This window comes from Hipposideros armiger, unplaced genomic scaffold (genome assembly GCF_001890085.2).
Source record: "Hipposideros armiger isolate ML-2016 unplaced genomic scaffold, ASM189008v1 scaffold_157, whole genome shotgun sequence".
In the NCBI taxonomy this organism is placed as follows: Eukaryota; Metazoa; Chordata; class Mammalia; order Chiroptera; family Hipposideridae; genus Hipposideros; species Hipposideros armiger.
Window position 1 is genome coordinate 1,831,265 of NW_017731507.1, and position 27,933 is coordinate 1,859,197.

At 49.5% G+C, this 27,933-nt stretch overlaps 1 protein-coding gene across 5 annotated transcripts in view; it reads left to right on the plus strand.

Moving 5' to 3' along the window:
- Positions 1 to 27,933, plus strand: part of ZFAT (zinc finger and AT-hook domain containing) — a 219,382-nt gene that overhangs the window by 175,081 nt on the left and 16,368 nt on the right. For all 5 annotated transcript variants that reach the window (XM_019651286.1, XM_019651281.1, XM_019651283.1 and 2 more), the window contains 4 exons: positions 10,360 to 10,498; positions 20,181 to 20,299; positions 24,438 to 24,561; positions 27,338 to 27,468. In XM_019651286.1, coding sequence (XP_019506831.1) covers positions 10,360 to 10,498; positions 20,181 to 20,299; positions 24,438 to 24,561; positions 27,338 to 27,468 — 513 coding nt within the window. The remainder of the gene's footprint in view (positions 1 to 10,359; positions 10,499 to 20,180; positions 20,300 to 24,437; positions 24,562 to 27,337; positions 27,469 to 27,933) is intronic.

Here is a 27,933-nt window from a genome sequence, read left to right on the forward strand (position 1 = left end):
AAAAAGTGTTTAGAGCTGAAATGTCTCTGTTGAAAATCTCTTATGCCACCTTCAGCTTCCTTGTATTTTAGATTTTTAAAGCACTTCTGGGGAAAAAAAAAGGGGAGAAATTGGATTGACTTATGTTAAATTAAAATCCTGTCTGTCTAATAGTGTGCGGTATATTCTCTGGAAATATTGCATTTTTGACAGCACAAGCGATTACAAAAAAATCAATAATTGGAGAACGCTGAAGAGTCTTCTGAGCTCTGGCACGAAAAGCAATTAGTGTGGAATTGATTTACTGTTATTTATTGTGATGAGATAATGGCCTTGACGCAGCCATCTTTGAACTTGGGGTACCCTATGGTTTTAAAACATTTATTCTTTTAGACTGTTTAATTTGTCTTTAGCCCTGTTTTAAACAGAGATGGCTTTGCACTCATGGAACAATATGAAGACCTGGCTATTTCTCTGGGGTCCTTGGCTCCAGGCTTGGTTTTATCTGATCCTGGAACGAAATCCCAACAACCTCATGCCGTCGGGCTTGTAAATTCTGAAGAAATAGGGCCAAAAAAAAAAATCACAAGACTCTTGTGCAGACGGTGCAGGGCGGGGTGGCTTTCATGGAAGGCCCAGATTGCAGACCACAGTGTGGGGCGTACAGTCCACCTGGACTGTTTGTGCCGGGGGGGGGGACAAGTGGAAGGGGTGACCGTCATTCGCACGACAGCATTGCTTTGAAATCTTTGTTGTGGACGGACTTCTTTAAAGGCTGACCATTGGGAGCATGAGTCCACAGATGTCCACTTGCCCCTGTTGTTCCCTTGGACACAGGTGTTTTTCTTCCTGGTGTGTGTCTGCTTCTGCCTCTGTATCTTTCCCCCAGCATATGTCCCCTGTGACTGTGCATCGTCAGGCTCTTTGTTGCATGTCAGGGCGGGGGCAGTTCAGCAGCCCCCACACGGTTCTGCGTGTGTAACTCATACTTACCAGGAGGTGAGGAAGCCGTTAGCCCGGATGCACCCGCCCCTTAGGAATTTCCCTTATAAGGTTTGCCACGCAGCTTGTAATGTACAGTCCTGGTCCTTTTTTCTTCTCAGTATGCAGACGTTTCTTTTTGAGCGGCTCCCTTCCCAGCCTGGGGATGCAGGGTGTGCGGTCCTTGGTGGTTGACCTGCCCTGTGTTTCTCCTGCTGCAGGGTCAGGGGCCGGCACGTGGCTCTGCTGGAATGATGCTCGGAGCAGGCCGTGGGGGTGTACTCTGTATAGCTATGAAACGTTTCAGTGTACCAGCCTGTGTCACCATCCAGAACATTCTGTAAGCGCCCCGAGCTGCGCTGGATCACCGTGTGGGTAATGGAACTTGGCAGTTCAGAGATGCAATGCGATGACATTTCTCTGAGTGGAAAAGATGTTTCCGATAGACACATTTACCGCTGAGGAGGGAGGTTAGGCCAGCAGCCAACCAATCAGGGCTTTTGTTTTTGCGTATTTGGTTTTGTGAGGCTCTAGTGCCCAGTGCCCCCTCGGCTACTGTGTGGAAGTCCACAGAGGCGTCAGGGTGTCCGTCATGGCGCCTGAGCTCGGGGAGCCTGACGTCTTCCTCCCAGTGGGGGATGGAGCATGGCAGAGGGCAGTTTCCCTGCGTGCCCCCTCGAACACTGTTCCCGTGGGGTGTTGGGAGGTGCTGTGTGGAGGGGGACAGCATGAAGCCCCTCCTCCCTTTCTGCTCCCCCACGTGCCTCCCAGCACTTAGGCTTTGTGAACCAGCTTGGGAAATACTGGCCAGCAGAGAATCCAGAAGTAGAAAAAAATAACATAATGACCCCACATATGCCCGCCACGCATATGGCTTCTAATCACACTCAGGTTGAAACCCGTCCTGCAGACGGCTTCCGCGGGCCCAGTGGGCCTGGCTGCCTCGTGGCCTCCCCTGCCCCGTCCCCATCACGCCTGCCATACACACGGCACGCCTGGGCCACCTCTGCACGTGACGTCGCACCCGTTCTTCCTCCTCTCACTCCTCCCTTCTCCCAGAGAGCCGCACGATCTCTCCCCTCCTTCTGGTCTTGGTTCAAATGCTTTATTTATTTATTTATTTATTTATTTTTCTGTGATGTTTGATGACATCTGGCAGATCATTTACTTGCTTATAATGCTAGAACATAAGCTGTGTGAGGCACTTTGTTTTAGTTTTCGTCCTATTCTAAGTACATAGGCAGCACTTAGGAAATATTTGGTGAGTGACCGAATGAGTAAGTGAACAGATTCTGTAGGACTTTAGTGTCATGTCATCACAGAAGACATCCAGGTGGAGGTGGCACGCTGAGCCTCTTTGACGGCTCGTAGCCACAGGGGCGGAGGTTCCCCAGCTCTGTTACTGGCCCTGCTTGGTTCTCACCCTGTCCTCAGTTCACCTTGAGCTCTCGGCGCTGCCCTTCCCTCATAGCAGCGAGGGGCAGCGGGGTCAGAATGAGATGAAACACTGTAATTGCTTTACAAGTGAGAGGGTTGGCCCTGTGGTAACGAAGCGTGGTCCCAAGGTCATGGGATTCTTCAAACACCCAGCGCTGTTGACCGCTTCTGCGAGCCGCGCCCTGCAGCCGGGGGAGGCCCAGTGCAGCCCGTCAGGAGCTGTTCTTTTTGCAAAGAGCAGATTGAATATCTATAAGTGTGTTGTTTTCTTATGCCAGGCGCAGTAAGCCTTCCTTCACTATTGGATTAAACCTCAGTGGAGATTCCTGTCAGAGGGAGCGTGTGTGATCTTTTTCCGCTGTGCGCTTTGGAAACCTATGGCAGCGCGGGCACGATGGGCCTTCTGTTCGGCAGCGGTGCTCACGGGGTTTTGGCAGCAGCAGCACGTGACAGGTGACCTGGGGGGCTGTGCAGAGCCAGGTCCCTGAGACAGAGGTAGGGAGGCTAGGGGGAGAAAAAGCGAGTAGTCTGTGCTCCCAAAACTCTATGCGCTGGAAGCACTGCCACAAAACCAGTGTTAATCTTGTTAATCCTGATTGGAAACACATAGTCATTTGCAAAACTGAAAATGCATTTATGATAGGGACAGCTGAAATCGTCCATCTGATCCACCAGCAGCCAATGGTGGCCGACGCGGTGCTGGCTGGCAGCGGGCCTTGCGGCCACCGAGGACAGTGGCACACGGGCTTCGGGGTCAGACAAACCTTAGCTCACAGCCTAAGTGAGCTGTGGCGACTGATCGCATGACCTTCAGCAAACCACTTAGCCCCCCAGGGTCTTGGTATCCCCGGCTGTAAAGTTGTAAAGTGAGAATTGGTACCTCCTCCCTGGGGGTTGTGAGGCGTGTCATGTCTTGGGGACCCGGGGACTCCTGTCACCATCACAGCACATCCTGGTCCCCCTCCTTGAGGGAATCTTCCTCTGTGGCTGAAAATGTAAACGTGGAAATTCTCAAATCCTAAATGCAAGTATTTAGGCAAGGAGGAATACCTTTCTTTCTTTTCCTTTAAATGAGGCGTTTTGCCCCGAGCTTCTGTGGCTAAACAGGCAGTGGTATAACCTGAGGAGCATTTCTGTGCAGGCTGTGCCATCTATATTGTCACGACTCATTGCGATGAAATGAGGTCGCGAGCCCAAGTTGCACAGGTGTTGAGCAGACTAACCCCGACTGAGCCCAGGCCTCTCTGACTCCTGCAACCCCTGCCACTTGGAGGTCTTGAGAAATGTCCCCGGGCCACAGAGCTCCCCACGGCAAATGGTGGGGAAGAATCTGTTCTGATTTTTTTCCCCCCCCTAAAAATAAAATCCAGGTAAGACCTCAGTTAGAAGAAGCTCTCACTCACTTCAACCTGTTCTTTGCAGGCCCTGATTAGACGAAATTGCTTCATGAGTCTCCGATATAGCTGAATTAAGTCTGGGCGGGAGGAGAGCCCTGCATTGGAAGTTCTCAGAAATTGGGGACCCCATGCTCTCCCTAGCCCAGCTGCATACCTCTCAGGGTGACTTGGTGCTAGCTTGCGTTTTAGGAAATTGATGGCCGCCGCAGACACTAATGAAAAAGCCTCCATCTTCCTGTCGAGCTCTCTGGGCTGCAGTGGGGCTGTCGTAAATCTTACAGGTTGTCCTAAGGCAGAGCCCCAGGGAAGCACTTGCTGAATCCACACCGTCTCTCCCCCTGTGTAAGCTGATTTAAGTTCGCCCATGCCAGAGTTATAGTTCATATTTCCTGCAGGCCTGTCACTGGATCTTTAGAGAGACCTCCTACTGTCGTCTTCTTTTTGGACATTTTGGGCTATGGTAGATACGTTAGAATACCATTGTAGCATCAGTGTAAATTCATCACACAGGTGAAAGAAAATACACCTACAGAGCACTTCGCGTGGCAGGGTGTAAGTGTCGTTGCTGGTGTGATTAATAATAATGGCACCACCTGTGGGTGCTGTGTCTTTCGGGGCATGTTATGTGCGTTTTCTGTGATCCTCATGTGAGCCTTGGGAAGAGGGCGTCTTGTGTCCCATGTTTACCCATTTAGTCATCCTTTTCTTATTTTACCTTTCTTATTGTGGGATAGAAGGCACACCCAGAATACTGCATATATACGCGAATGTGTGGTGCGATGAGTAATATAGGTCGTGACAATAATATAGGCTTTTCCTGCATTTTGGGTCCAAAATGACCTGTATCAGTTAGACTTGGGATTTATGTCTTCTCTCTTTTCTCTCTCCCACCCCCTCCTCCCTGCCCCCATCAAATGTGTTGTTAAACTATGGTTGTGAAATGGTGACCTATGGCCGCAGGTTTTACCTCACTAGTCATCCAGAACCTTCTTGTCATTTTCCTTTCCTGGCCTCTGCGGAGAGCAGCAGGCCCAGCACAGCGGGGCGGGCTCCCATGTTGGTCTCTGAGCCTTCGGATGTAGTTGCCTGATCGTCAGGCCGGACTTGGTTAAACACGAGACTCAAGTCTTCTTTCCTGGCGAGAGCCTCCTGCTCGCTGTGACTAGGAGGCAGCAGGACACCCTCTCCTTTTACAAAAGGCCGTCCTGTGCCCTGTAACTCGCCACCAGTGTCACAACCTTGGACATTATTACCTCAGCCCCAGCTTCTCACCTGTTTGGAAACCTTCCTCTAAGTCCCTTTCTTAATGTGGATGGGAAACTGGCTCAGGCCCTCTTCAATGTAGTGAGACGTCTTCTAACCCAGTTTCACATGTGAGGCCGGACTTCCCGCCCTGCTCTGTTTGCTTCCTGTTTGAAGAACCAGGACAATAAATCCTCAAATTGTGAGAAAGTGTCACTTACCTGCTTTCTCAGCCTAAATCCGAGGATTTCAAGTTTCAGCCTCAACAAGTTCAAATGCGCTTTTTCTTTCCGCTCAAGTTGACGGGCTTCATTCAATGCACCTTCTGAGAAAGGTCCTTTTTAAAAAAGTGCATCCTTTGCGTTACTGCAACATCATTGACACGTGCCCCCAAGTCCAGCTCTGTCCCTTGTCTTCTCTCCGCGACCCGCCTTTTGTTCGTAGCCTGTTACTGAAACTTCTCGGGAAGGCCTCGGGCGTCCGCCTCCTAATGGCCAGGTCGCATGGACACGTGTCAGGCCTTACCTCGTCGGATTTCTTGGTGAGCTTGCCTCTGTCATTCCTCCCTCCGCGCGGGACATCATTCCCTCAGTTCTGTGACTCCAGACGCCCAGATTCTTCTCTCTGCCGTCACTCTTCCTTGTCCTTTATCACGAGCTCGTCTTCGGTCCCTGTCCGCAAGTCCCAGGGTGCCGTTCGAATGCTGCTTCTCTTGGCGCTCACGTTTTCTTGCAGTGGGTGCGCCCCGTCTTGTCTGCCGGTGGCCGGTGCTCAGATCTGTATCTATAGTCCAGAACGTTCCATGAGTTTTACACTCATGTCTCCCACGCTTTCTGGACCTGCCCTCCTGGGTGTCCAGAGCCCTGTCCTCACCCTCCCTCTCTCCCTGTCCGTAGAGCTTCCTACACAGCCGTGCAGGGAATGCCTGCCATCCGTGCCGGGAGCTTGGCGCCGTCCTGGAGGCCCCCACAGCATCTCAGCCGGGCCTGGCTGACTTCACCTGCTCCATCACTCTTAAACCTTTCCTGTTGTTTGCTGCCCTCTCTCATTTTAGGCCCTCCGCGTTGCTTGTCTGTACCACTGGAGCGCCTAGATCATTGGTTCCCTGCCTTCAGCCTCGTTCCTTTCAAATTCACCCCCACTAGTTCCCAGAGTGACATTTCCAGATGTGAAGTTGGCGAGCCGTCACCCACGCTGGACACCTGCCAGAGACTTGCGTTGCCTGAAGTCACTTTCTGACACAGCGTGTACCCCACTGTGGTCTGGCTGCTACGCACCCTCGTCTTGTCAGCTTCCCACCCACCCCTGCCTCGCTGCCGTCACCCAGGATCTGCCGGCGTCCCTCCCAGCCCACCATGCTGTTTCTCAGTTTTGGAAGTTGATGATTAGATCTGGGCTGCCTTCAGTCCAGGAAATCAAAGGATACTAAACCATACCCCCACCCCGATGTGGGGCTTCCAGGGGAGATAGATGCTCAGGAAATAATGGCGAAGGGAAATCAGATCATCCCTGTATTGCTGGCCAGGTCGGGGGCCTCAAATGCAGTGCAGATGAAGTGGTCAGGCTGGGGGGACTGGGAGACTCTGGGCAAATTCCTTCACCGTTCTGTACCTCAGTCTCCTTATCTGTAAAACAGGGATAGTAATTGTACCTGCCACATGAGGTTGTTAGGAGACTTACAGGGATTAATCCATGTAAAACACGTGGAACTGTCTGGCATAGCTATCAGCAAATGTTAGTTGGAATAGTAGTAATTATTATGTTAGATCACATTACTTTGGTTAATAATCTCAAAAGCTCCCAATAAATCACGTCCCTTTTGAGATCCAGCGTCATTTGCTCTCTGCGAGTATCTGACTTAGAAACCGAGGCTTAGGATTTAGTTTGCCTGGATAGTATTTAATCTCTGCATTTGACGTCTAAGTCCAAGCGCTTGTCAGGACGCAGAGAGCCACAGGTCTCTCTCACGCGTCACTGTGTCCCCAGGGTGGGAGAACGGCACCTGGCTCACAGTATGGCATCAGGAAATACATGCTTCAGAAACGGAATCTCAGGACTTGCGATATCAGTCATGCAGTCAGACGTCATGCCTGGCAGTGGGGTGGGGGTGCCATCCACTGTCTCCGTCACCTGCCACAGCCCAGGCGAATTTCCTGCCTGCCTCAGTTACCCATGGTTACGGCGCCAGGAGCCCAAGTAGAAGTTAGGTGCCGACTGATTTCACCTGAAAGGCTATGACAGGCATAAGGGGTAGAAGCCAAGGCCAGTGAAGGAAAGCACCGAGGGGCTTCATGTCCCCAACCCCAGAGCTGTCGAACAGTGCGAGGGGCCGCGGGGCTTTGACCTCCCACGCCTGACAGAGGCTAAGCTCACGGGCTGTCAGAGGCCGCGGAAGAACGTCTCCTCGTGGGAGGAAGGCTGGTCAAAGTCAGTCTTTAAAAGCGTCCCTCCTGACTTTAAGCATTAATGATTTTCACAGAAATCGCCAGCCCAGAAGAGGATTTCTCATTTGGGCTTACCTGTCCATTTGTTGCCTCTGCTCATGTTTTGGCAGCTTTTCTTCTCATTAGCAATTCTACGAAGGAGAGGGCACGGGGAATGAAAGGAGTTGACACTCTCATGAAGCAATCTATCTGCTTTGCCACAAGAAGGATGAAAGTGGCATTCAAGCCTGAAGTTGGGTTTGTAGGACAATTTCTCACTCCAATTGTCCCGTCCTGACTCTGTGCCCCATTGCCCACCACTCAGCCCTGGCAGTAGAGCATTTTCAGTTGTTCTTTTTGATTTGTTGTGCAAATGCTAATGTTCCAAAAATAATTGCATGATATTTGCTTATTTAGAGAGAAAAGCATGAAAATGCTTTGGCCTTTATTTTAACTTTGCAGATAATCATATATTGGCATTTTAGACCTCTTCTTCTCTGCTCAGTAGACAGATGAGGGAGCCTGACTGATTTTTGCCTTTGTTCTAGGTTCTTTTGTTTAATAAACCCCTGTAGGCTAAACCCACAGGGTCCTCTTAGGTGGAGGACCAAATGTAGCACAATGCATCCAACCAAAGTGTGGCCTTCACCTAGCGGGAGTCCCTGGGAGCATTTCAGGGCAGGGTGGCTCACCAGACTTACTTCCCTATGTCTTTCTCCCTGAGAATGACGCTTCTGGCTCTTTTCCTGTCTAGCATCTTTCTCTGTGCTGGACTGACAGGCGGAGAGGAGCAGGGGTGAATTCTGGAAAGGTTTCGGAGGACGCCTGGGCCAGACTCAATAATTAGTTGGATAGTAAGAGAGAAGAAAAAGTCTAGGATAACACTCAAGTTGTCTTTGGGTGAGTAGCTGATTTTGCAGAAAGATAGCGAGTCTGAAATTGCGTATGTTTACTATGAGGTGCTGATAGAACATCCCTGTAGACACCTGGAAGACAGTTGACAATTTCTGTGGTCCAGGAAAAATCGTAGCTGGATATGTAGACCCAGCTATCACCAGTGTGAAAATGACCATTGGAACCACGTAGAGCAAAACAGGCCCCGGGACAGAACCCTGGAGAAAGCCAGCGTTTAACCTCAGGCCTGGGAAGGGGATGTAGTATATAGACTGAGAACGTTCAGAGCACAGGGAGAACCTGGCAACAGCAACGTCACTGTGTCACAGATGTCAGCGGGAGATGGCAGCCAGCTAAAGGAGATGGGAGGTAGGGGTGAGGTCTGAGAAGGGAGCCCCGCCTGTACCTGGAGGAGTGGGGTGCCTAGGAGATCTGCGAGGCCTGAGAGAGGGGGGTGAAAATGGGGGGGGCAGTGGGCAGGAACAAGAGAGAGGGGGGCGGGGAGAGGGCTAGGGCCTCGAAGGGGGGCGCACAGGGACTTAGACAAGGGGGAGGTAGAAGGTGTTTCTTCTCCTTTTCTTCTCTTCCCCTCCTCCCAGCACCTTTTCTCCTCCTTTCCATGGAACGCCTTCAGCATATCTGTAGACTTGAAAGGAAGAAGCCGTTGAAAGGGGGCTGAGGAAAGCATCCAAGAGGAGAGGGCCTTTCCCCGACTTGCTGCAAGCAGCTTTCACTGACCCGCTGTTGCTGGTCCAGGCCTTCTGGGTGACAGTGCCGCAAGATCGATGAATCGGACCATGAGGAGCCAGGGTGGCTTTGAGGTCTTACTAGACACAGTGGTGCATCAGCTCCCACAGGCACAGCGTCTGTTGTGTAAAATTGCTACTAAAAACAGTAGATGCCAGTTTCTGTGGCATCTTCATTCTCACAACAACCTTACAAGGTAGTGCTGTTGTCTCCATTTTCCTGATGAGAAATTCAGGGCGCAGAGAAGTCTCCGCACCTGACTGAGGGTGACTGTGGGTCAGCGCCGAAGGTCACTTGAACTTGCCCCGCCTGGGTCCCCTGCGCCGTTCTGCCTGCGCCACCGTCTCCCATTCCCGTGGCCGGGAAGGTGCCTGTGTTACCAAACGGGCTGAGTGCAAAACGGGGGTTTCTGTAGCACTCTGCTATCAAGTTGTACAGCACATGGTTCGGGGGTGACACGTTGATATTTTCCCGACCAGGAGTAAGGGCCTGGGAAGTGACAGTGCCCTGGATGTGCGTCCATCACTGAGCCGGTGACCGGGTCCCTCTGGGCTCGCCGAGGGCTGCGCAGCAACCCTGTCTCTCACCACTCCTGATGAGTGCCCCGGAGCAGCGTGCAAGGTGACAGGCAGGCCTGCACGACCTGTTTGTGTCCTTATCCTGAAAGTGCCGTGTTGTGCCCTGGTCGGGGTCAGAAATGGATTTGAGCAGGTGGATTTCCCTAACAGCAGGCAGAGTGATGGGCTGGCACTTGTGTATTCTTGAGAACTTGGGTTCTCACAGTAAATACCGTGGAGGAAACCATTTAGTTGAAGAGGCAAGTACAGCAGGGAATTAATTTTAAGAGGAGCTAGTTTGAAAGGCATGCACTTAAAAAAAAAGAGAGAGAAGAGGGATAGATCACAGTATTGCTGTTTCGTTATTCTTAAGCAACAACTGTAAATTCTGGATTAGCCAAGAAACGAAAAGAAAAACAAAAGCAACCAAATTTAGCAGAGACCCCTCCTGGTCTGAGCGTCCCTTGCCCAGTCACTTGGCTGCTTCCACAAAGGCAGGACTCAGCATCCAAGGTGACACTTTTCCTCGAGTGTACCCCACGGGGAAGGGCCTGCCCATTGCGGGCTTCTGGGGTCTCAGACACGCACAGAGGGAGAGCGGCGAAAGAGGACATTTTGGGGAGCCGAGCCTCTTCCTTTCCCTCGGGGACTTGATCTCAGTGGGGCGCCCCTTTCCCTAACCCCCTCCTCCTCTCCCTGCAGCCTTTCCGCTGCGCCCACTGCCATTACTCGTGCAACATATCCGGCTCTCTGAAGCGCCACTACAACAGGAAGCACCCCAACGAGGAGTATGCCAACGTGGGCGCCGGGGAACTGACCGCTGACACGCTCCTTCAGCAAGGTAAGCCACGCGCTGCCCCCGGGGCCCCGCTCCTCCCCTCCAGGCCGTGTCCCCGCTGGGGAGAGCGGTGGCTGGGGAGAGCGGTGACGTCTGACAGTTGAGACCTACTCCCCGAATGTTTAGTGTTGCTAATTCTTCTTCATCACTGTGGCATCCTCCTCATCGTCCATCGGCCTGTCTCAGGATAACATTAGAGCAGCCTTAACGTGCATCTAAAATGAAACAAGTAATGATTTACCTGCAGACTTGACCCCATTCCCCCTGACCCTCGTTACCTTCTGTTCTTTGTCCGTGCATACTCGTACATTTTGCAGACATGGACGTCCGTGGCTTCCTTCTTGTACTGACCACTGATGACATGTTGTTTTCCTGATTATAATTCCTCAGGGCTTTTTGTAACACAGCGTACAGTGGCAGCACCTCCTTTTATTTACCCATACCCCTGTTGTTGAACGTTTAGGGTTTCCAGATTTTTCTATATGGCAGTTATAAATAATGCCATGGTAAACATATTTGTAGGTGAGCTTCTTTAGATTATCCAGACATATTTATTTGAGTGCTCAGATTTCTTACTCACCCTGAAAAGGAAAAACCATTTAGAACATTTAAATTCAAGAGAATGGATGAAAACCTCTAACACTGAAATGTTTGGGGGAGTTTTGCTTCTTTTTTTGCAATAATTGATCACATATTCCCACTGGAGAGGGTTTAGCGCAAGTACGGCTTCCATAAGGACAGAGGCTGTTGAATTTATATCTGCAATTTGGTGACACAACTAAAAAAGGATTGCACCCCTCAGTATGTGAGTCACTTCTCTTTTCCTGAATGCTGTGTCTGTTTGAAGCTGAAGACATTTTTAGAAATCTGTCCCCGGTTAACAGGGATGTGGGGTTGCAAACTCTGGGATGCGCCGTTTTCCCACTCGCTGCAATTGCCACAAAGTGCATTTCGGAATAAGACAAGTGAATTGACTGTATCCTTCAGCACTTCCGGTGACAGGGCTGATGGACGGAAATGGATGAAGAGCATAAAAAAATAGAAACCCAGGATAATTTGAAAGCCGTCCATCTGGGGTAACGGGGAGCGTGTGCCTCGTGTTTGCCTCAGTGGCAGTTTCGTGGCCCCGGGGAGCAGGGCTGTGAGGCGGGGGTGGGTCTGTGTTGTCCCTTAGGTGCTCATTTGGGTGGGTTACTGCGCCTGTCCGCCTCAGGCCCTCCACCCTGTAATGGAGTTCACAGCCGCCGTCTCACATGATGACCGGAGAACACTTGAGTGTCCAACACTCAACACGTTAGCATTCCTTTCTTTTGTGTATTTTGTAATGAAAATATCTAAGAGCTCTAGAGCCATTGCATCATTTTTGATGACCCCCCTATCCAGGAGTCACAGAGGAGAGAATAGATGCCTTAGAGCCACAGTAAACAGCTGGAGTAGAGGCTAGAGATTCGTTTAGCATCCTTCACACCCTTTGGGTTGGATTGGCAGGAAAGAGACGTTTACCGTGGCTGTTGGGACAGGCATAGGCATCTGATTGATGAGCCATCATTGATTGCTCGGTGCCTTCAAACTCCCATCATTGCCTTGTAAAAAAAATGTGCTGAGGTCAAACTGTTTCATGCCCTAAGTTTTTAGTTAAGTTAAATAGGAGCGCAGTTTAGAAATGTCAAGAGCGCACAGCTCACCCTACTCTTACACCTGGGAGAAGGAAGGAGAATGGAGCGAGAAGACGGGACTGGGTGAAATTACCGTGTTTGGAAATGCCAGGTCATTTGGTACCACGGGAACTTTTCATCTTCTCTTGATTAATTTCAGGTAATTCTCCTCCTCCCCACTTGGTTTTATGTTCCACTTCTACTCACTCCTCAAAAATGTCTTCATGGGACTTTGTAGTTTCTTGTTATGATATAGAGGAATATGTGTTCAACGGGTAACAGAGTAAGAAACCACAAATAAAGTGCAGTTTTCTCAAAATGGCGTTACAGCCTTTTTAAACCAAGGACAGAGATTCTGTCTCCATCAGCTGTATTTCAATGGTGTCACGCTGTGACACAGGCAAAACCATCAACTTCCTGCCCCCTGTGCTCAGGGATTTGGGAAGGGTGAGGTGGGAGCTGGGGAAGAAGGCCTGAAAGGCTGAGATGTGCCCTAGGCAGACACCTCTGTTCCTCGGAGGTTTCGGGGGGAAGGGGCCATGGCATTTTCCAGAGTTTAGGGTATTTTCAGCGTGTCCCAGAAGCCCCCCAGAATGGGGGCTGTAGTGTGCTGTTAACCAGCTGTCGCAGGGAGAGGTGGGGCCCCGATTCGTAGCTTTTGCCAATTACTGTGGTGTAAATGCTTGCACCACGGGCAATTGTAAGCTATCAATGTGGTGTCACTGAACTGGGACGATAAGTGCACAGCCGCTTATTGTGTAAGCTGGCTCCAGCCAGCCCAAGCGCACCTCCTGGCCTGAGGGCACAGGGGTGACTTTGCCAGCAGCGTCCCCCTTCAGGATACACCAGCTCTCTCAGAGCACTGTCCTTTTTGCTCATTAGACTTGTACTGAATGCTGTGTAAATGTTCTATTCCCTGCTTATGTTTCATGCACTTCAGCTATTCGCAGGCAGGTTGTTTCTCCCTCACAGCCCATCACTTGTTCATTAATGTGGCTTCGAGGCATTTTCCCACACTAATGCCCATTTCCGTTTTGCCTTGCTTCAGTGGGGCTGCCCCTTTCCTCCCCTTAATATATGCCGGGGGAGGCTGGCTCAAGAGCAGGGTCCCTAAGTCAGCGCGATGCTTTGGAGCTAAGCTTCACAGATCATTAACTCACTCCTGGAGTTCACAGCAGGATAAAGATGGAACCTAGCAGGCTGGTCATTGTCCAGTGACCTCAAAACACTCCTTCAGGTCACTCCAGGTTATTGGCACCAGATCAGGGTTGGGAGTCCGATGGGCCTGGAACTGTGGTCACTCATCACGGTAGCCCTTGGACCAGTTACTTATCTGAACGCCGGGTTGCCCACCTTTACAGACGAGGGGCATTGGTCCAACTAGTTGTAAGTCTAGATGCTATTCTCTAAGATTGCAGACTGTGCCTGAAACGTATTAAGTACTTGATAAATGGCTCAAGTGTCCTACCATGCATATTCCCATATTCCTTCTTCAACACATATTTTTTGAGTGCCTAGTGTGCTTGGCACTGTGCTAGGCATATGGTGGCATTTACTGTTTTTACTTCCGAGTTTGGAGATGAAGGCTGGGCATCTCCTCCATGCTCTGTGTTCGGGTTGTTACAGACATTATGCCTTCCTTCCGGCAGTACCCATGCTGCTCCTAGCGGGACAGTTAGAGCTTTCTCAGGCCCCCAGCGTTAGAGGGCCACTGAGGTGGGGTTCGGTAATTGAAATAAAGGGAGCAACAAGAGGAGGTGGCCCACGGAGAAGATAGTTTTTGGCATCCGCTAAAATCGTTCTGTTGTTTTGAGCTACTATATTAGAAGAATATACATGTGTGTACATAAGTACCTTGAATGCATGTGCATATCTTAGTTTTTCCCACCAGATTCAGGGAAAATAGTATGGAAGAAAATCCAGAAGCGATAAGTTAACCCACAGTCACCTATTTGATTTTCAGACATTTTTATTTTAAAATTGTTGTTCTTAGGGCCCAGATTCCATACATTATTGGTAGATGCTTCGGGCAATGTGATGCTATGCTGTGTTGTTATTGGCTGTTATTTTTTACGTTAATTTCTCTCTCACAAAGGCCCCATGAGGCTGGCGTCATCCTTCCTATTTTAAAATGAGGAAACGTAGGGAGGGCCAATGACCGGCCGGGTCACAGAGTGAGCAGACGGCCCAGCCAAACCTGTCCTGGGTTCAGAGTCTGCCTCTTTACCATCCATGGGCTGATGGCCCTGAAGTTTGTCTCAAGGTCTCACTTGTTAAAGAGGAGGAGGAGGAGGCATGGTCCTATTCTAGGGTACCGAACGTTCCTCATTTGCTAGCGGTCACATGGTCATGTGTTGCAGCGTCACACACACAAGGTGCCATTTACTTTCTCTTATTTCTTTCTCCTCCAGTCTAGTGGCTTACTGACCCAAGGCTGACTCTAGGGCCTCTTTCCACTGCTCCCCCGTGGGTGTCCAGAGGATCTCAGAACCAGGATTTGGAGGAGTTTGTGAGGGGACCAGGAGGGATGGGGGAGAACTTGCTTAATCTCCGTTTAAGTTGCCCTCACTGGGGTTCAGGACATCAGTCTGCCTAATAATAAAATGCACTTGGTTTTTCCTCTGCTGTATTTCCCCTTATGCTGTTCTTCCTTGGGGAGCTGATTGGAAGGGGGACTGGGATTTAAGACAGGGTTCAGATATTCCCCAGGTCCCGCCATATATGACCTAAGAGAATGCCATGTCACCAGGAGCCCTCTCCCTCAGTGCTTGCACGTGACCCCTGATGACCACCCTGAATGCGTTTCCCTGGTCCTGAGCTGATGCTCTGGCTGGGCCCTTGGACAGGTGCTGAAATCAGAGACCACAGAAAGTGAGGATGCCGATAAAGGCCCTTGCGGTATTTCCGTCGTCAGTAATACTGTAACATCAGATTGCTCTGAATCCACTTTCCTTCGGTAATTCCATCACCGTGTTCCTGTTGCCCTATAGCACCTGGACTAGTTTCCTATTGCTGTTGAAGCAAAGGATCGCAAACTTGATGGTGGTTTAAAAACAATGCCAATTTATTATCTTTCAGTTCTGAAGGCCAGAAGTCCAAGATGGGCCTCACAGGTTAAAGTCAAGTTTGCTAACCAACCTGAGCTCCTTCTGGAGTCTCTAGGGGAGCATCTGTTGTCTTGCCCTTTCCAGCTTCTAGAGGCTGCCCACGTGCCTTGGCCCGAGCTGCTTCCGCCACCTGCAAAGCCAGCAGCAGCCAGTAGACTCTTTCTCATGTCCTGTCACCGTGACCTTTTCTCCTACCTCCTTCTTAAAAGGATCCTGTGATTACATTGGGTCCGCCCAGATAATCTAGAACAGTCTCCCCATCTCCAAATCCTTACCTGTATCACATCTTTGAAGTCCGTTCTGCCAGGTAAGGTAACATGTTCTCACCTTGCAGGCATTAGGAGGTGCGTGTCTCCGGGGCCCGTACATCTGCTCGCTGCAGTGCCTTTCGATAAGCTTTAGCGTTTTCACCTAGAGAGTTTAAGGAAGCGGTTCTGGGTCACGTGAGCAAGCACCAAGTTCAGGCCCCCTGACTGCTCAACCCAGTGTCCCATGCTATTCCGGGAGATAAATTATTGAATACGATATTGAATTTTCAAGAATGTCAGCCGCCACAAAGGAGCGTGAATACTTTAATGCCTGAAACTCCTCCAGAATATATTGCATTTCAGAAAGAGCAAAGGATGGTCATGATTGATTTTTCAAATTGCTTCTGAAATTCTCTTCTTTTGCTGGGGTCATCATTCCTTATGAGGAAATTACGATTTGGGGGGTTGCAGTTTTTAGGGTGTGCATGCCATATCGATGCCGCGAGTAAATTCAGCTACTTTCCCCCCTGACCTTTTACTATGCATTGCCTCGGAATTGAATGAACTAAAATAAAAATTAAATTCTCTCAGCTTGGATGTCATTTAAGTGGCAAGAGTTACACATTTGGTCTAGATTACATATGTCCATTTGTTCTTGAATTAGCATCACTGTGGCGAAGGTTGGAGTTTTAATTAATGTGGGGGCATATTAATTTTAGTTTAAACATAATAAAAGGATGTTGTCTTCCCTGAATTAGTTTCCATGAGAAAGTACCCGAGAAGGAATCTTTAATTTTATGTTGAATCCTAAGTGTAGCTTTAGATAGTTTGCTTTTGTTCGTTGCATCATATTCAGTCTTTATTGAAGCAGTATCAATTTCACCAAAAAAAAAAAAAAAGGAGATTCTCACAACTTGAGGGTTTTTAACAGATGATCTTAGGATAACACACCATTTTTAGATGATTAATAAGAGATAAGGAAGCTGGCTAAAAAACTAAGCTTCATTGTCCTGTGGCCAAAAAACAAGAAACCTATTTGGTTTTGCCTAAAAAAACAGGGTGCAGTGTGTTGGAGTTTCAGAAAGTAGCATCTGTTTGAGCTGCATTTTCTGTAGAGTAATCTTGAAGTTTAGAATGTGGTGTCTGTTGCTACTCTTTCTGCTGACTCTTTCCCCTGTCTCTGTCAGACCCCCTGTGTTCTCCTGGTCCCCCCTCACCCCCAACATCGGGAGGCTGTAAAGCAGTGGGCGGAAGGCACTAGAGGATGTGCTGTCATCATCTGGGTTAGCTTCCATTTCTGCTAGTGATTCTTTGGGGAGTCACCCACCCATCACCTCAGATGATAGACAAGAAACCCCAATCACAGAACAATGCTCTGTAAGATTCCACTGACGTGGAATTGATTCAGGATATCAAGCATGTCATCGCTGCAGCTGGGACATTCAATTGTGTGATGCAGCCCCATGAGTTTCGTCTGGCTCTTACGGACTTTGTCAGGACAACCCCGTCAGCAGCACAGAGTTTCTGTACCCCCTCGTTAGTGCCCCAGTGAGCCAGAAATAAACATGGCCACCTGAGGACACTGAGTGCTCAGCTCAGTTCTTCCACTGCCTGAATTTATGCTCCTTGGTGGTGTTGGAGAAAACAGATACTCTCGGATATCACTGGATGTGCACCTCCGGGATACAGAAGAGACTGTTTGTGAGGCTTTGGGGACCCAGACAGAGGATGAGGAGCCTGTACAGGAATCTGAATCAGAGGGACAGTTGATGGAAAAACCAGGAATGAGAAGCTTGCGAGGAAGAGATTTGGCTGGAGAATGTGGTCAGCATTGTCATAGAATGCACAGAAGTCACACTGGACGGCAGCATAGCCTGGGGTCAAGGATGTGGGCCCTGGAGTTAGCCAGCCTTGGGCTCAGTTCTTGGCTTTGCTAAGTGACCTCAGAAGGGTTACGAGACCATCCTGAGCCTCTGTATAAACAGCCGATGATGCCTCTATCACAGAGCTACTGTGAAGCATGCATGAGCCATCGGACACAGGGCCGCCCCATAAGCGGAAGATGTGTTCGGTGGTGGTGGTGGTGCCGGCGGTACTAGTAGTAAAATAAAGAGTGCAAGTGCCACTGGATTACGCACTGAGGAAGTCAGTTGAGCTTGACATGCGCAGTGACTGGAGAGTGACTGGGAGAGGGACGTGGTTTGCTATGATGTAAGCTTGCAGGGTTTCTCAACCTCTACTCTACCTCCATTTAGGGACAGATCATTCTGTTGGGGGGCTGTCCCGTGCATCATAGGATTTTTTCAGCATCCCTAGTCTCTGCTCACCAGAGGCCCAGTAGCCCTCCCTAGCTATGGCGACCAAAACTTCCTCCAGACATTGCCAAATGTCCCCCGTCTGAGAGGCGGAATTATCCCTGGTTGAGAACCACCTGCCTAAGTAACGAAGAAAGGCAAGGAAGTGATGACTGCATATTACTTTTCTGGTTTAGATTTACAATCTTAATTTCACTATTTTTTGAATAGGCAATTACACTCACATGGAATAGAATTTAGAAGATTCACGAGTCTGTTTAGTGGAAACTGGCCTTTCTCCCCTTGCCTCCCAGCCAGAGTCCATCCCAGAAGAAGGAGTGGTGCCAGTGTCTTGTGAGCCCTTGGACACGGAGTCTCTTCCCAGAATCCTGGCTGAGAAGGAAAGCGGAACGATAGGGCTGTACCTAGACAGGATAATGGCTCTTTTCCTCCTTGGGTGAGACTGAGCGTATTTATTTGCTGAGGGGAAAGATGACTGCAGAGGGGAGGGGCAGAGCTACAGAGGGGAGTGGGGCTTGGTTGGAGAAAGTCCTAAAGAAAGGAGAGGGTTTGCTGAGATCCAGCGTCAGTGAGTCAAGACACTCGATTAATGACCTACTAGATGCCAGGAACTGGGACCTGAGCAGTGACAAAGCTGGCAAAGTCCCTTCTGTCGTGAAGGTGCCATTGTAGAAGGGAAGACAGACAGTAAACGTTATAGCAATGATACATGATGCAATTTTAGACACTGGGCAGGGCCATGACAAATACAGTCAGGAAATCCTATAGAGAGTTTTGGGGGCTCTGTGTGTTTGGGGGTCGCCTTAGCTAGGAGTGTCAGGGAAGGCTTTCTGAAGAGGTGATGCTGAGTCGAGACTCTAGTGAGGAGGGAAGGGGCAAATGGAGATGGTGGGGGAAGAGCTTCCAAGCAGGCGTCCTGCGAGGGAAGTGAGCCTGCTCAGTGCAGAGACAGCGGAAGACGAGAATGGGGTAGGGGTGCAGGCAGGCTCAGCGAGGGAGGCGGGGCTCAGGTCACAGGGGCCACAGGCCACAGTGCAGACCTGGGGTTTTATTCTGGGTGTGATGGAAAGCCACTCGGCTAAGGAGGATGTGGTGTAGTTAATGACTTTACAAGACCATTCTGTGTATCGGGTGAACAGACCCACCGTGGAGGACCCGTAGTAGCTACCAGGGGACTGGTTAGGAGCCAGTCACTCCCAACTGGGCAAAAGATGACGGGCCTGGGCTGGGAGGGCCACGGGAGGCAGCGGGACGCTTGGTGGTTTGAGCGAGAGCGACCATCGTGGGGCACAACACCTGCTGGACTGGCATCTCAGACTGGAGTGCAGGGCAGAGGCCTGGGCTGGAGATGCAGATGGGACAGTCACCAGCTTACAGGGTCTCTGTACAGTGCGATGCGTCCCTTAGGAATCGGGAGGGAAGGCAGAGGCGCAGAATGGCTGGGCACCCAACAGGGGGTCATGGCCTGGGGGTGCGCAGCAGCCAGCAGAGGGGCGGAGAAAGAGGGCCCAACAGGAGAGCCGGGGAGCAGGTGGGCGGGAAGGTCGCGGAGGTTCGAGGACCGCGGTGCTCGGGGGCGCGGCGCCTGTGCCCAGCGAGAGCATGGAAGCTTGAGGGGCTTTCCAGAAACGTCTGTCACTGTGCCTGAGCAGTCACCATTTAAAATATATGTTAGTTTATTATACAGCACATTCCACTTATCCCATCAGCCAAGGGAATTGTGTGACTCATCTTATTTGGCACCTAAAATATGAAGTATATACAGTCATCTGTTGGTATCCCCGGGAGATTGGTATCAGGACCCCCGTGGACACCAAAATCCACGGATTCGCAAGTCCTTTATGTAAGACGGCGTAGTGTTCGCATATCGTCGACACACGTCCTCCTGTGTGCCCTCAGTCATCTCTAGATCACCCAGACCACCTAATGCAATGTCAATGCTGTGTCAGTCGTGGTGTTGTTTAGGGAATAACGACACAAAAAGAGTCTGTTCATGTTTAGCACAGACACAACCATCTGGGCCTGACGACATTGCACAGGTCAGCAACAGCGTAACTCCTTTTCGAATATTATCAATCCACGATTGGTTGAATCCACAGATGGGGAACCCATGGATATGGGGGGCCGACAGAATTAAGCCCTCTGCACATGCTCATTCAATAAGTGAAAAAAAAAAAAACATTGTTTTAAAATCCCTGCCCTGAAAAACATAACCCGTTGCTATCCTGCTCCAGCACTAAGGTAAGCTTGAGTGACTGTGAAAAACATGCTCCTTTGATTTGCAGGGTTTGGCTGGAGGGCGGAGCTGCACACTTCGCTGCACTGCCAACGCTCCTCTCTGCCTCTGTTTGTGCTTTCAGGGGGTCTGAAGTGCCCGGTGTGCAGCTTCGTATACGGCACCAAATGGGAGTTCAACAGGCACTTGAAGAACAAACACGGCCTGAAGCTGGTGGAGAACGAAGGCGAGCCCAAGTGGGAGGTAACTTTTTAGAGCTTGGCATTGACCTTGACGTTTCTCAGCACACACACGCGAAGCAGTCAAGCCCAGGCATCGGGCTCGGAGAGCTGCTCCTCGGAGCTTTGGGTTTTCTGGTCGGGAAACTGAGACAGCTTTTTAAATCAAGTGTCACATCTGAGGGGCATAATGGGGTGAGGTCTGGGGCCATGCGTGTGATTTCTTACTCTGGGTTGTATTTGAGCTGTTTTGTGACTGTGTGTATTGGTCTTATTGACATTTTCACTTCTGTGAGTCACAAATCCGGAGTTTTACATGTTGTGTCTGAAAGAATACAAGGCCCAGAGTATATGACTTACCAGTCCTCAACAGCGGAACAGGGAAAGGCCCTGGTTCTCCGTTCTGGGCCCGATGCTCCCACCACTGAAGGCATGTGCTCCTACCCGCCATCTTTTTGTCTCCCTCAGGTGTAGGGACCAGCCTCCTAGCTGAAAACATCAGTAGCCTCTCTCTTTTCAAATACCAGGAGTCACTACCACGGACTAATTACAGTTTCGCTAAGCCAGGGCATCTCATCCTCAGCACCTCTGAAATCATCATCTGGGTGATTCCTTTTCATAGGGGGCTGTCCTATGCGTTTTGGGATGTTCAGTAGCATCTTTGACATCTAACAACGAGATACCATTAGCATCTCTAGTTGTGAAAACCAGAAATATCATGATATTGCCAGTGTTCCCTAGGAGTCAAGATCACCCCTAGTTGAGAATCACTTACCTAAGGACTGTCTGAGCCATCAGAGCATCCAGTGGTTAAGAGTATGGGTTTTTAAACAAGTCCAACAACACATGGAAAAAATCGTACCTCATGACAACGTGAGGATTGTTCCAGAATGTAAGGGAAGAGTGGCTCAGTCGGGGGATATGTTGGTATGATCCACCATAATAATAGAACTAGAGAGAAAAATGAAACGATCATCTTCATAGGTGCCAGAAAGGCATTTGATGAAATTCAGCATCTGTTGATTAATAACAGTCAGTAAAGTGGAATTTGATGAATATACCTTTAAGATGAAAACCAAAATATATGTGTCTCAGCCCAAAAGCCAGCATCTTACTTCATGGGGTGACACTAGGGTGTTTCTAGCTCAAGTCGAGAAGGAGACGGATGCCCAGGGACTCTGCCCTTGAATGTCACATGGGCGGCATCTGCTAGGGTGTTAGACAAGGCAAAGTAACTAGACACATATGATTCAGAAGAGAAGAAATACAGTATCTGTATCTGTAGATGACAGGATCACATTTTTGGAAAATCCGAAAGAATGAATGAAAAACTATACATAATAAGCAGATTAAAGCATCAATATACCATAATCAGTAGCTTAGATAAAGAGCCTAGAGCAAAAAGGAGCAGAGATTCAAATGGAAAAAACTGATGTTTTACAAATACCAGGAGAAGACAGAAGTGAATTCATTTATAAATTGAGAGTGTGGGGAACTTGCCTAATTATAACTCTAAATCCAGATTCAATAAGGGAAAAGATTAAAATAAATTGGCTATGTGAAAAAAAAAATTGAAGTCTTATAGAAAAGAACTCATGGAGACAAATGACAAAATAAGTATTTTCAGTCATATCATGGAAAAAGGATGAATATCTTTACATTATAAAAGGCTTCTAAAAATAGTAATGAAAAAGATCAACAGCCCAATAGGAAAATGAGCAAGAGATAAGAAAGATTCATAGAAAAAGAAATGCAAATGACCTTGAGTATCTGAAAACATGATCAGCCTCACACATAATAAATTTAGTTAATTAAAACTAGACAGAGCTAGAATTTCTTACCTATTAGACTGGCAAGAATCCAAACATTTGACTTTATCTCTGTTGGAGGCTGCACTCTTCATACATTGCTGGTGGAGAGGCAACCTCTATGAAGGGGAATTTAGTAATAACTAGTAAAGTTACGTATGCGTTTGTTTGTCTGTTAGCCTAACAACCCCACCATTAGAAAAGCACCCCAAGGCTGTACTGACAAAAATGAGAAACTGTCTGCACAAGGCTTATATTGCAACACCATTATGTGTATATAGACTCTGTGTGTGTGTGTCTGTCTGTCTGTCTACACCAATAATAATTAGATGCAGAATTAATTCTAATATATACGTATACATAGTGTATTTCTTAGGTTTTTGTGCTGAGAAGCAGTGACACGCTAGGGACAATGAGCACACTTAGTGCCCAGTTCTTGGTTTCTAACAGGCTTCTTCAATAAAAGGAACCAGGGCCCCTTCGAAAAGCAGTTGATTTCAGGGCTGAAGCAGAAAATATGTAAGATGATCCTGCTGTATTTTATGGTCCTAGAAACTGACAACATGTTTAAAAAAAAAACCGCTGGAGGCATGTCAAAAAAATACACAAGACATGAGACAACCCGAAGAATTCCCAATGGCCAGAGCCGGAACAATTTGAGTAGCAAAATAAATAGTGTTGGACTATAACTCAGAATAAAATAAATGTCTGTGAGTCCATACAGATGTAAATCTATGAACGAATAAATAAGTAAATGGAGGGGAAGGAATGGGCTTTCCCCACAGAAGAACTCCGATGAATAAATGTAGAAGGAACATGCAAACTAGAAAATTAACACTAGAACACCACGGTAATAACTGGAGCAGGCCAGATCATCGATGAAAGAGAATATTTATATAGCCTCAGAATGCCTCCCCCAAATATTTGTTAATCACAGAGGGAAAAGCAGTTAACGTCGCAGTAGAGGCGCCTGGCCGTCACCACCGGAACCAGGTGACTGGAGGTTAGCCTTCCTTGGTAACAAGTCATAGTGACATCATGTACCACCTGATGAGATGAGAAGGATGCTTCACCGCATGGTGCTCTTCCAAAAGCTCCTCCACCTCCATCTAATCTTGAGCAACCACCAGTCATATCTAAAGGGGTCACAGCTGACCTTCTAGAAGGTCGCTTAGGTATTATGATGTGTGTGGTCCACTACCTGACCTCCAAAGTGTCAAGGTCACAAAAAACAAGGAAAGACGGAAGAACAGTCACTGGTTGGAGGAGACTACCTAGATGTGAGGACTAAATGCACTGCAGGATCCTGAATTGGATCCTGGACCAGAAAAAAAGGACAGCAGGGAAAGAACGCATGGAATCTGGATAAAACCTATAGTTTAGTTAATAGTAGAGTACCAGTGTTAATTTCCTGGTTTCGATCATGACACCATGCTTGCATCAGCTGTTAACACGAGGGGGAGCTGGGTGAAAGGTATTGGGGGCTCTCTGTATTACCTTAGCAGCTCTAACGTCAGTCTAAAAATATTTCAAAATAAAATGATTGTAACAAAAGGGGGCATCACCTGTGGAAAAGGTAGGGCGATAAGATGGAGGGGATGAGAATAGACGCTACACTTCCCCTAGCATACCCAGTAGTGCAGATTGGACTCTGAAGTCATGGAAATACATTCTACAATAATAAAAACAAAATTAAAGTTTAAAAAACGCAAACCCTAAAAATTCAGAGTAAAATGAAGCACGTCGTCCTCTCTGTATATCAAAAAGTTTGCACAGATGTATTTTCTGTGTCCAGTTTTGATTCTCCTATCCCTCATGTAAAAATAAGGACAGCATGAGTAGCTACGATTTACTGGGCTCGTACTGTGTGCCAGGACCCGTGCTACAAGTGTTATGTATGATCTGTAACTACCCACCCTCTCCTCCCGTCCACCATCACCACCGCCATGCCCATCCTCTGCCGGCCACGTGGCATGAGGCTCCGGACATGGGGAAGGTTAGCGGCAGTGCTGACGGCAGGGGGAGGAGGCCAAGGAGCCATTAGAGGAACACATGCGAGATTCTCTGAGCCTCTCTCATCCCTAATTCTGAAAAGCACAGTCTGTTCCCTAAGGCAGGAATACGTAGCAGGAAGCTTTCCACCAAAGCTGGTTTTAAAAGGTCTGGTTATTCGCCAAGGTTTCTCTTTGGGAAATACAATATTATTGGAGCAGCTGATTTCTCGGGGTGCCAGGTAAATGAGATGTTGCGAAGTGTTGCTTGCGAGCGTCTGTTTTGCCCTCCTTCGTCATCCCGGGACGCCTGGGTAACCGTTGGTCTCCTAGAAGCTCACTTAGGTATTATGTTTTCACTCAGCCAGCAACAGAAATGGCTGAGGAGCCCTCCACCCAGTACCTGCACATCACAGAAGCCGAAGACGTTCAGGGGACACAGGCAGCCGTGGCCGCACTCCAGGACCTGAGATACACATCTGAGAGCGGTGAGAGGGCACGCCCTGTCTGCCTTTGACACTCACAGCCGTCTGGGGTAGAGCGGGAGCCCTGAGGAACGCGTGGGATCTGTCTGTTGTCCTTCAGTGACCTGCTTCCAAATTCTTGCCCCGGCGTTCAGCCCGTGGACGTGGTCTGGGGTCAGGCGTGGAGGCCTCTGCCTCTTGTAGACCTACAGCACACAGAGTCATGTCACAGAGGAGGGCTCCGTGGCAGCGCCCCACATGTCACCACAGCCAGTCCCCGGACTGCGCGGACGGCAGGGCTTACTGCTCTTACAGATGCAGAAGGTCCCCCAACAGTAGGCGCTTGGCTGAGAATCCCCCACTTTGGGGTATTGGAGCTGGTCCTGGAATCTAGGTTTCCTGCCTTCTCATCGAGGCATTGTCCCCACCCCATGCTTCCTCGTGGTCACCTACTCCAGGGGGCTTATTCCAGAGCCAGCAGGGGCCGGGCAGGCAGGCGGCGGTGGCGTGGCCGAGGCTGGGGCACGGTCGCTTGCCTCGCCAGCGGCACCGGTAGAGCCGTGGGCCCAGGGCTGCCTGCTTCCCACATCTAAAAAGCCCCACATTAGGACATTAATGTCACATGTCATTATTTTCAAATGTCAGACCAATTTTTAAAAAACAAACCATTATGCCAGCCTATTGGTGATTTGAGCATTATGCTGAGAAAACATTTTCTTAACGTTCTTTCCAGAATATGAAGAGAACCCAAGTTAATGTAACAGCACAGCCCTGTTTGTGTTTGGGGGGCAGAGGACAGGAAAGGGGGCCAAAGAGGAAAGCATTAAATGGTGACAGGAGGTCGCAGTTAGGAAATCACCATTCGGGGCCCGTTCTCGAATCCCTAAACTCCAGATTGTAAGAAGCCCGCGCAGAAAACTCCTGTGGGCCGGTACTTTAGGGACGATGAATTGGCAGGGCTGTGCTTAGTCCGCTGAACATGGGGGACTCCCGGAGGCAGGGCCCCTGCTTGGCAGCCTGTCAGCGTGGCGGGGCTGCTGCTGGGAGAGTCGAGCCCCTGCTGTGGAATGCGGTTCCCAGAGCTGAGGCCTTGTCTGAATCTGAACTCCGTTCCTTCCGTCACGCTCAGTGACTGCGGGTTGCTCGGGCAGCACGTGTGTCTTCCTCCCCGCACACACACTCACTCCTGCCTCTGGGGCGTCTCTGCTATCTGGGGTCTCTCCCTGGCTTTCAGAAGACAGTTTAGACTTTGCAGCTCACAGGCCAGGCCCGCTGGCTCAGGGTCCTGGGCGGCCCCACTGCACCTCTTGCCACCCCACCTCTGAGCTGTGCTCCCCTCCGCCAGACCCTGCTGTTCTCAGCACGGATGGCACTCCTCGCCCATGCACTCCAGTGCCCTCTGGAATGTGGTCTGCCCCCACCTCCTCCCCACAGCATTCTTTTCCTAGCAAACTTCATCTTCAGGATTCAGATGGCACATCATCTGCCGGGAACCCACCCGCCTCTTGTACGGTGCCCCCCCCCCCCCGAATTGCCTTCCCGATACGGAACTGTCCAGGTGCTGTAAAGAATTTGCTAACGAATCTATCTTGGTAGCCTGAGAGGCCTGGAGGGAGATAGTGTCAGACCTTTGTCTGTAGTCCCACTGGGAACCCCGTCCCAGCTGACACTTAGGCTTGATAAATTGGTCATGGAGGGAGTAAATGGGCAAGGAATTAAACCTTATCTCGGTAATTCTTAAGGTAAATGTTTTATTTAGTCTTTGGATGTTGAGAGTGGCTGGCTGCAAGGCGCAGCTGAAATACCTCTTTAAGGGAGAGAGAGACACAGAGAAAGAGAGAGGGAGGGAGTGTGTGTATTGGGGGATGCTGGGGGGTGCATTGTGAATGTATTGAAGTCATAGCATCATTGCCTCAGCCAGTGCCACATCCCGCCCTCTTTGTGAAACACGTTGAGTTTGCCTCCTCCCATCTCTTGTTGATGGACTCCCATTGGAACATGGCCCACAGACAGCGTGTCCGTCAAGATGCACACCCATCAGGATGCACACGTTGGCAGAGACTTCCTCACATTATGCTAACATTTCCCTTTTAGTGAGTGAACAGTCAGGGTCAGGGTGCCATGTTCAGGAGGCTCGCAGATGGTCAAGCAGATGGTGAGAGCAGGCAGGGTACACCCAGTAGCCACCCTGATAATATGGGTTCCAATCCTTTGAGATGATTAAAATAGAACCCCAAGCTTAACCTGGTTTGGAATCGCAAAGCCCGCTGGTTTGATAATTGAGACGTCATTGGGCGTTTGCTTATAACTTGTGTGATTTATTGGCACACCCACCATCCGTGTGCTCAACGGAAGCTACCCCTGCAGCTTAACGTGTTGGCTGCTCCTCGGGGGCTGTCTTCTGAGAGACACTCTTGTGCCACCAAGTTAGGACTCAGAACATCTGGGCTTGAGCTCGGGCTTTGTGGTGTCACTGACCCAGGGGCCCAAGCCAGGCCTCTTGGTGTAAGAGACTCGTCGATGTGCGGGGGTAACTAATGTATGACATGGGGGTAACGTTACAGTGTCGTCTCCTCACAGCGTTGTTTAGGGTTTCGAGATGTTCTTGTAGAAAGTGCTTTGTTGGTGATAAAGGAACCGAGTGAATGATTTCTGGTATGGAAATGAGCTATTACTGAGAACGCGTGCATCCCCCGGAGGAGGCACCACCCTGACTGGCCTCTCCTGTGGGCTGGCTTCGTGTTCAGTGACCATCAGGCCAGCGGCCCTGATGGTCTCCCACCTGCTTCCTCCTCCTAAGGTGACCGACTCGACCCCACAGCTGTAAACATCCTTCAGCAGATCATCGAGCTGGGTGCCGAGACCCACGATGCCACTGCGGTTGCCTCGGTGGTTGCCGTGGCTCCAGGGACGGTGACCGTGGTGAAACAGGTAAGGACCCTCCCCCCACCACCACTGCCTCTTAAAGATCACCTCATCTCACTGCCACCCACCCTCTTTCTCGCCCCTCGTGGCTTCTCCTTACCTCCCAAATTAGAATTTGGAATGCATTTGGTCTAACCTCGTGCATTTCTTATTCTTCCTCTGGTTATTGTGGAATTGTATTTTCAAGAGCTCCGTAGGTGGAGGTGTGTCATAGAGGAGAGGTGTAATATATTTTTGAAAGTTCTGGAGACTTTTCATTCATTTCCTTTCAAAGAGCCCCAGAGTGACAGTGAATGTGATGTGGACACATGTGGACACATCTATCGTGAAAAGCACCCTTGGTGCCTAAAGCACCCACGAGTGGGCCAACTGGGAGCTGTGGGCACAGCCAGAGGAGCCAGGAGGGTTCCCAGTGGACTGGCCTTTTTAAATATCAAACATCACCCTCATCAAAGCAACACAGAATGACTG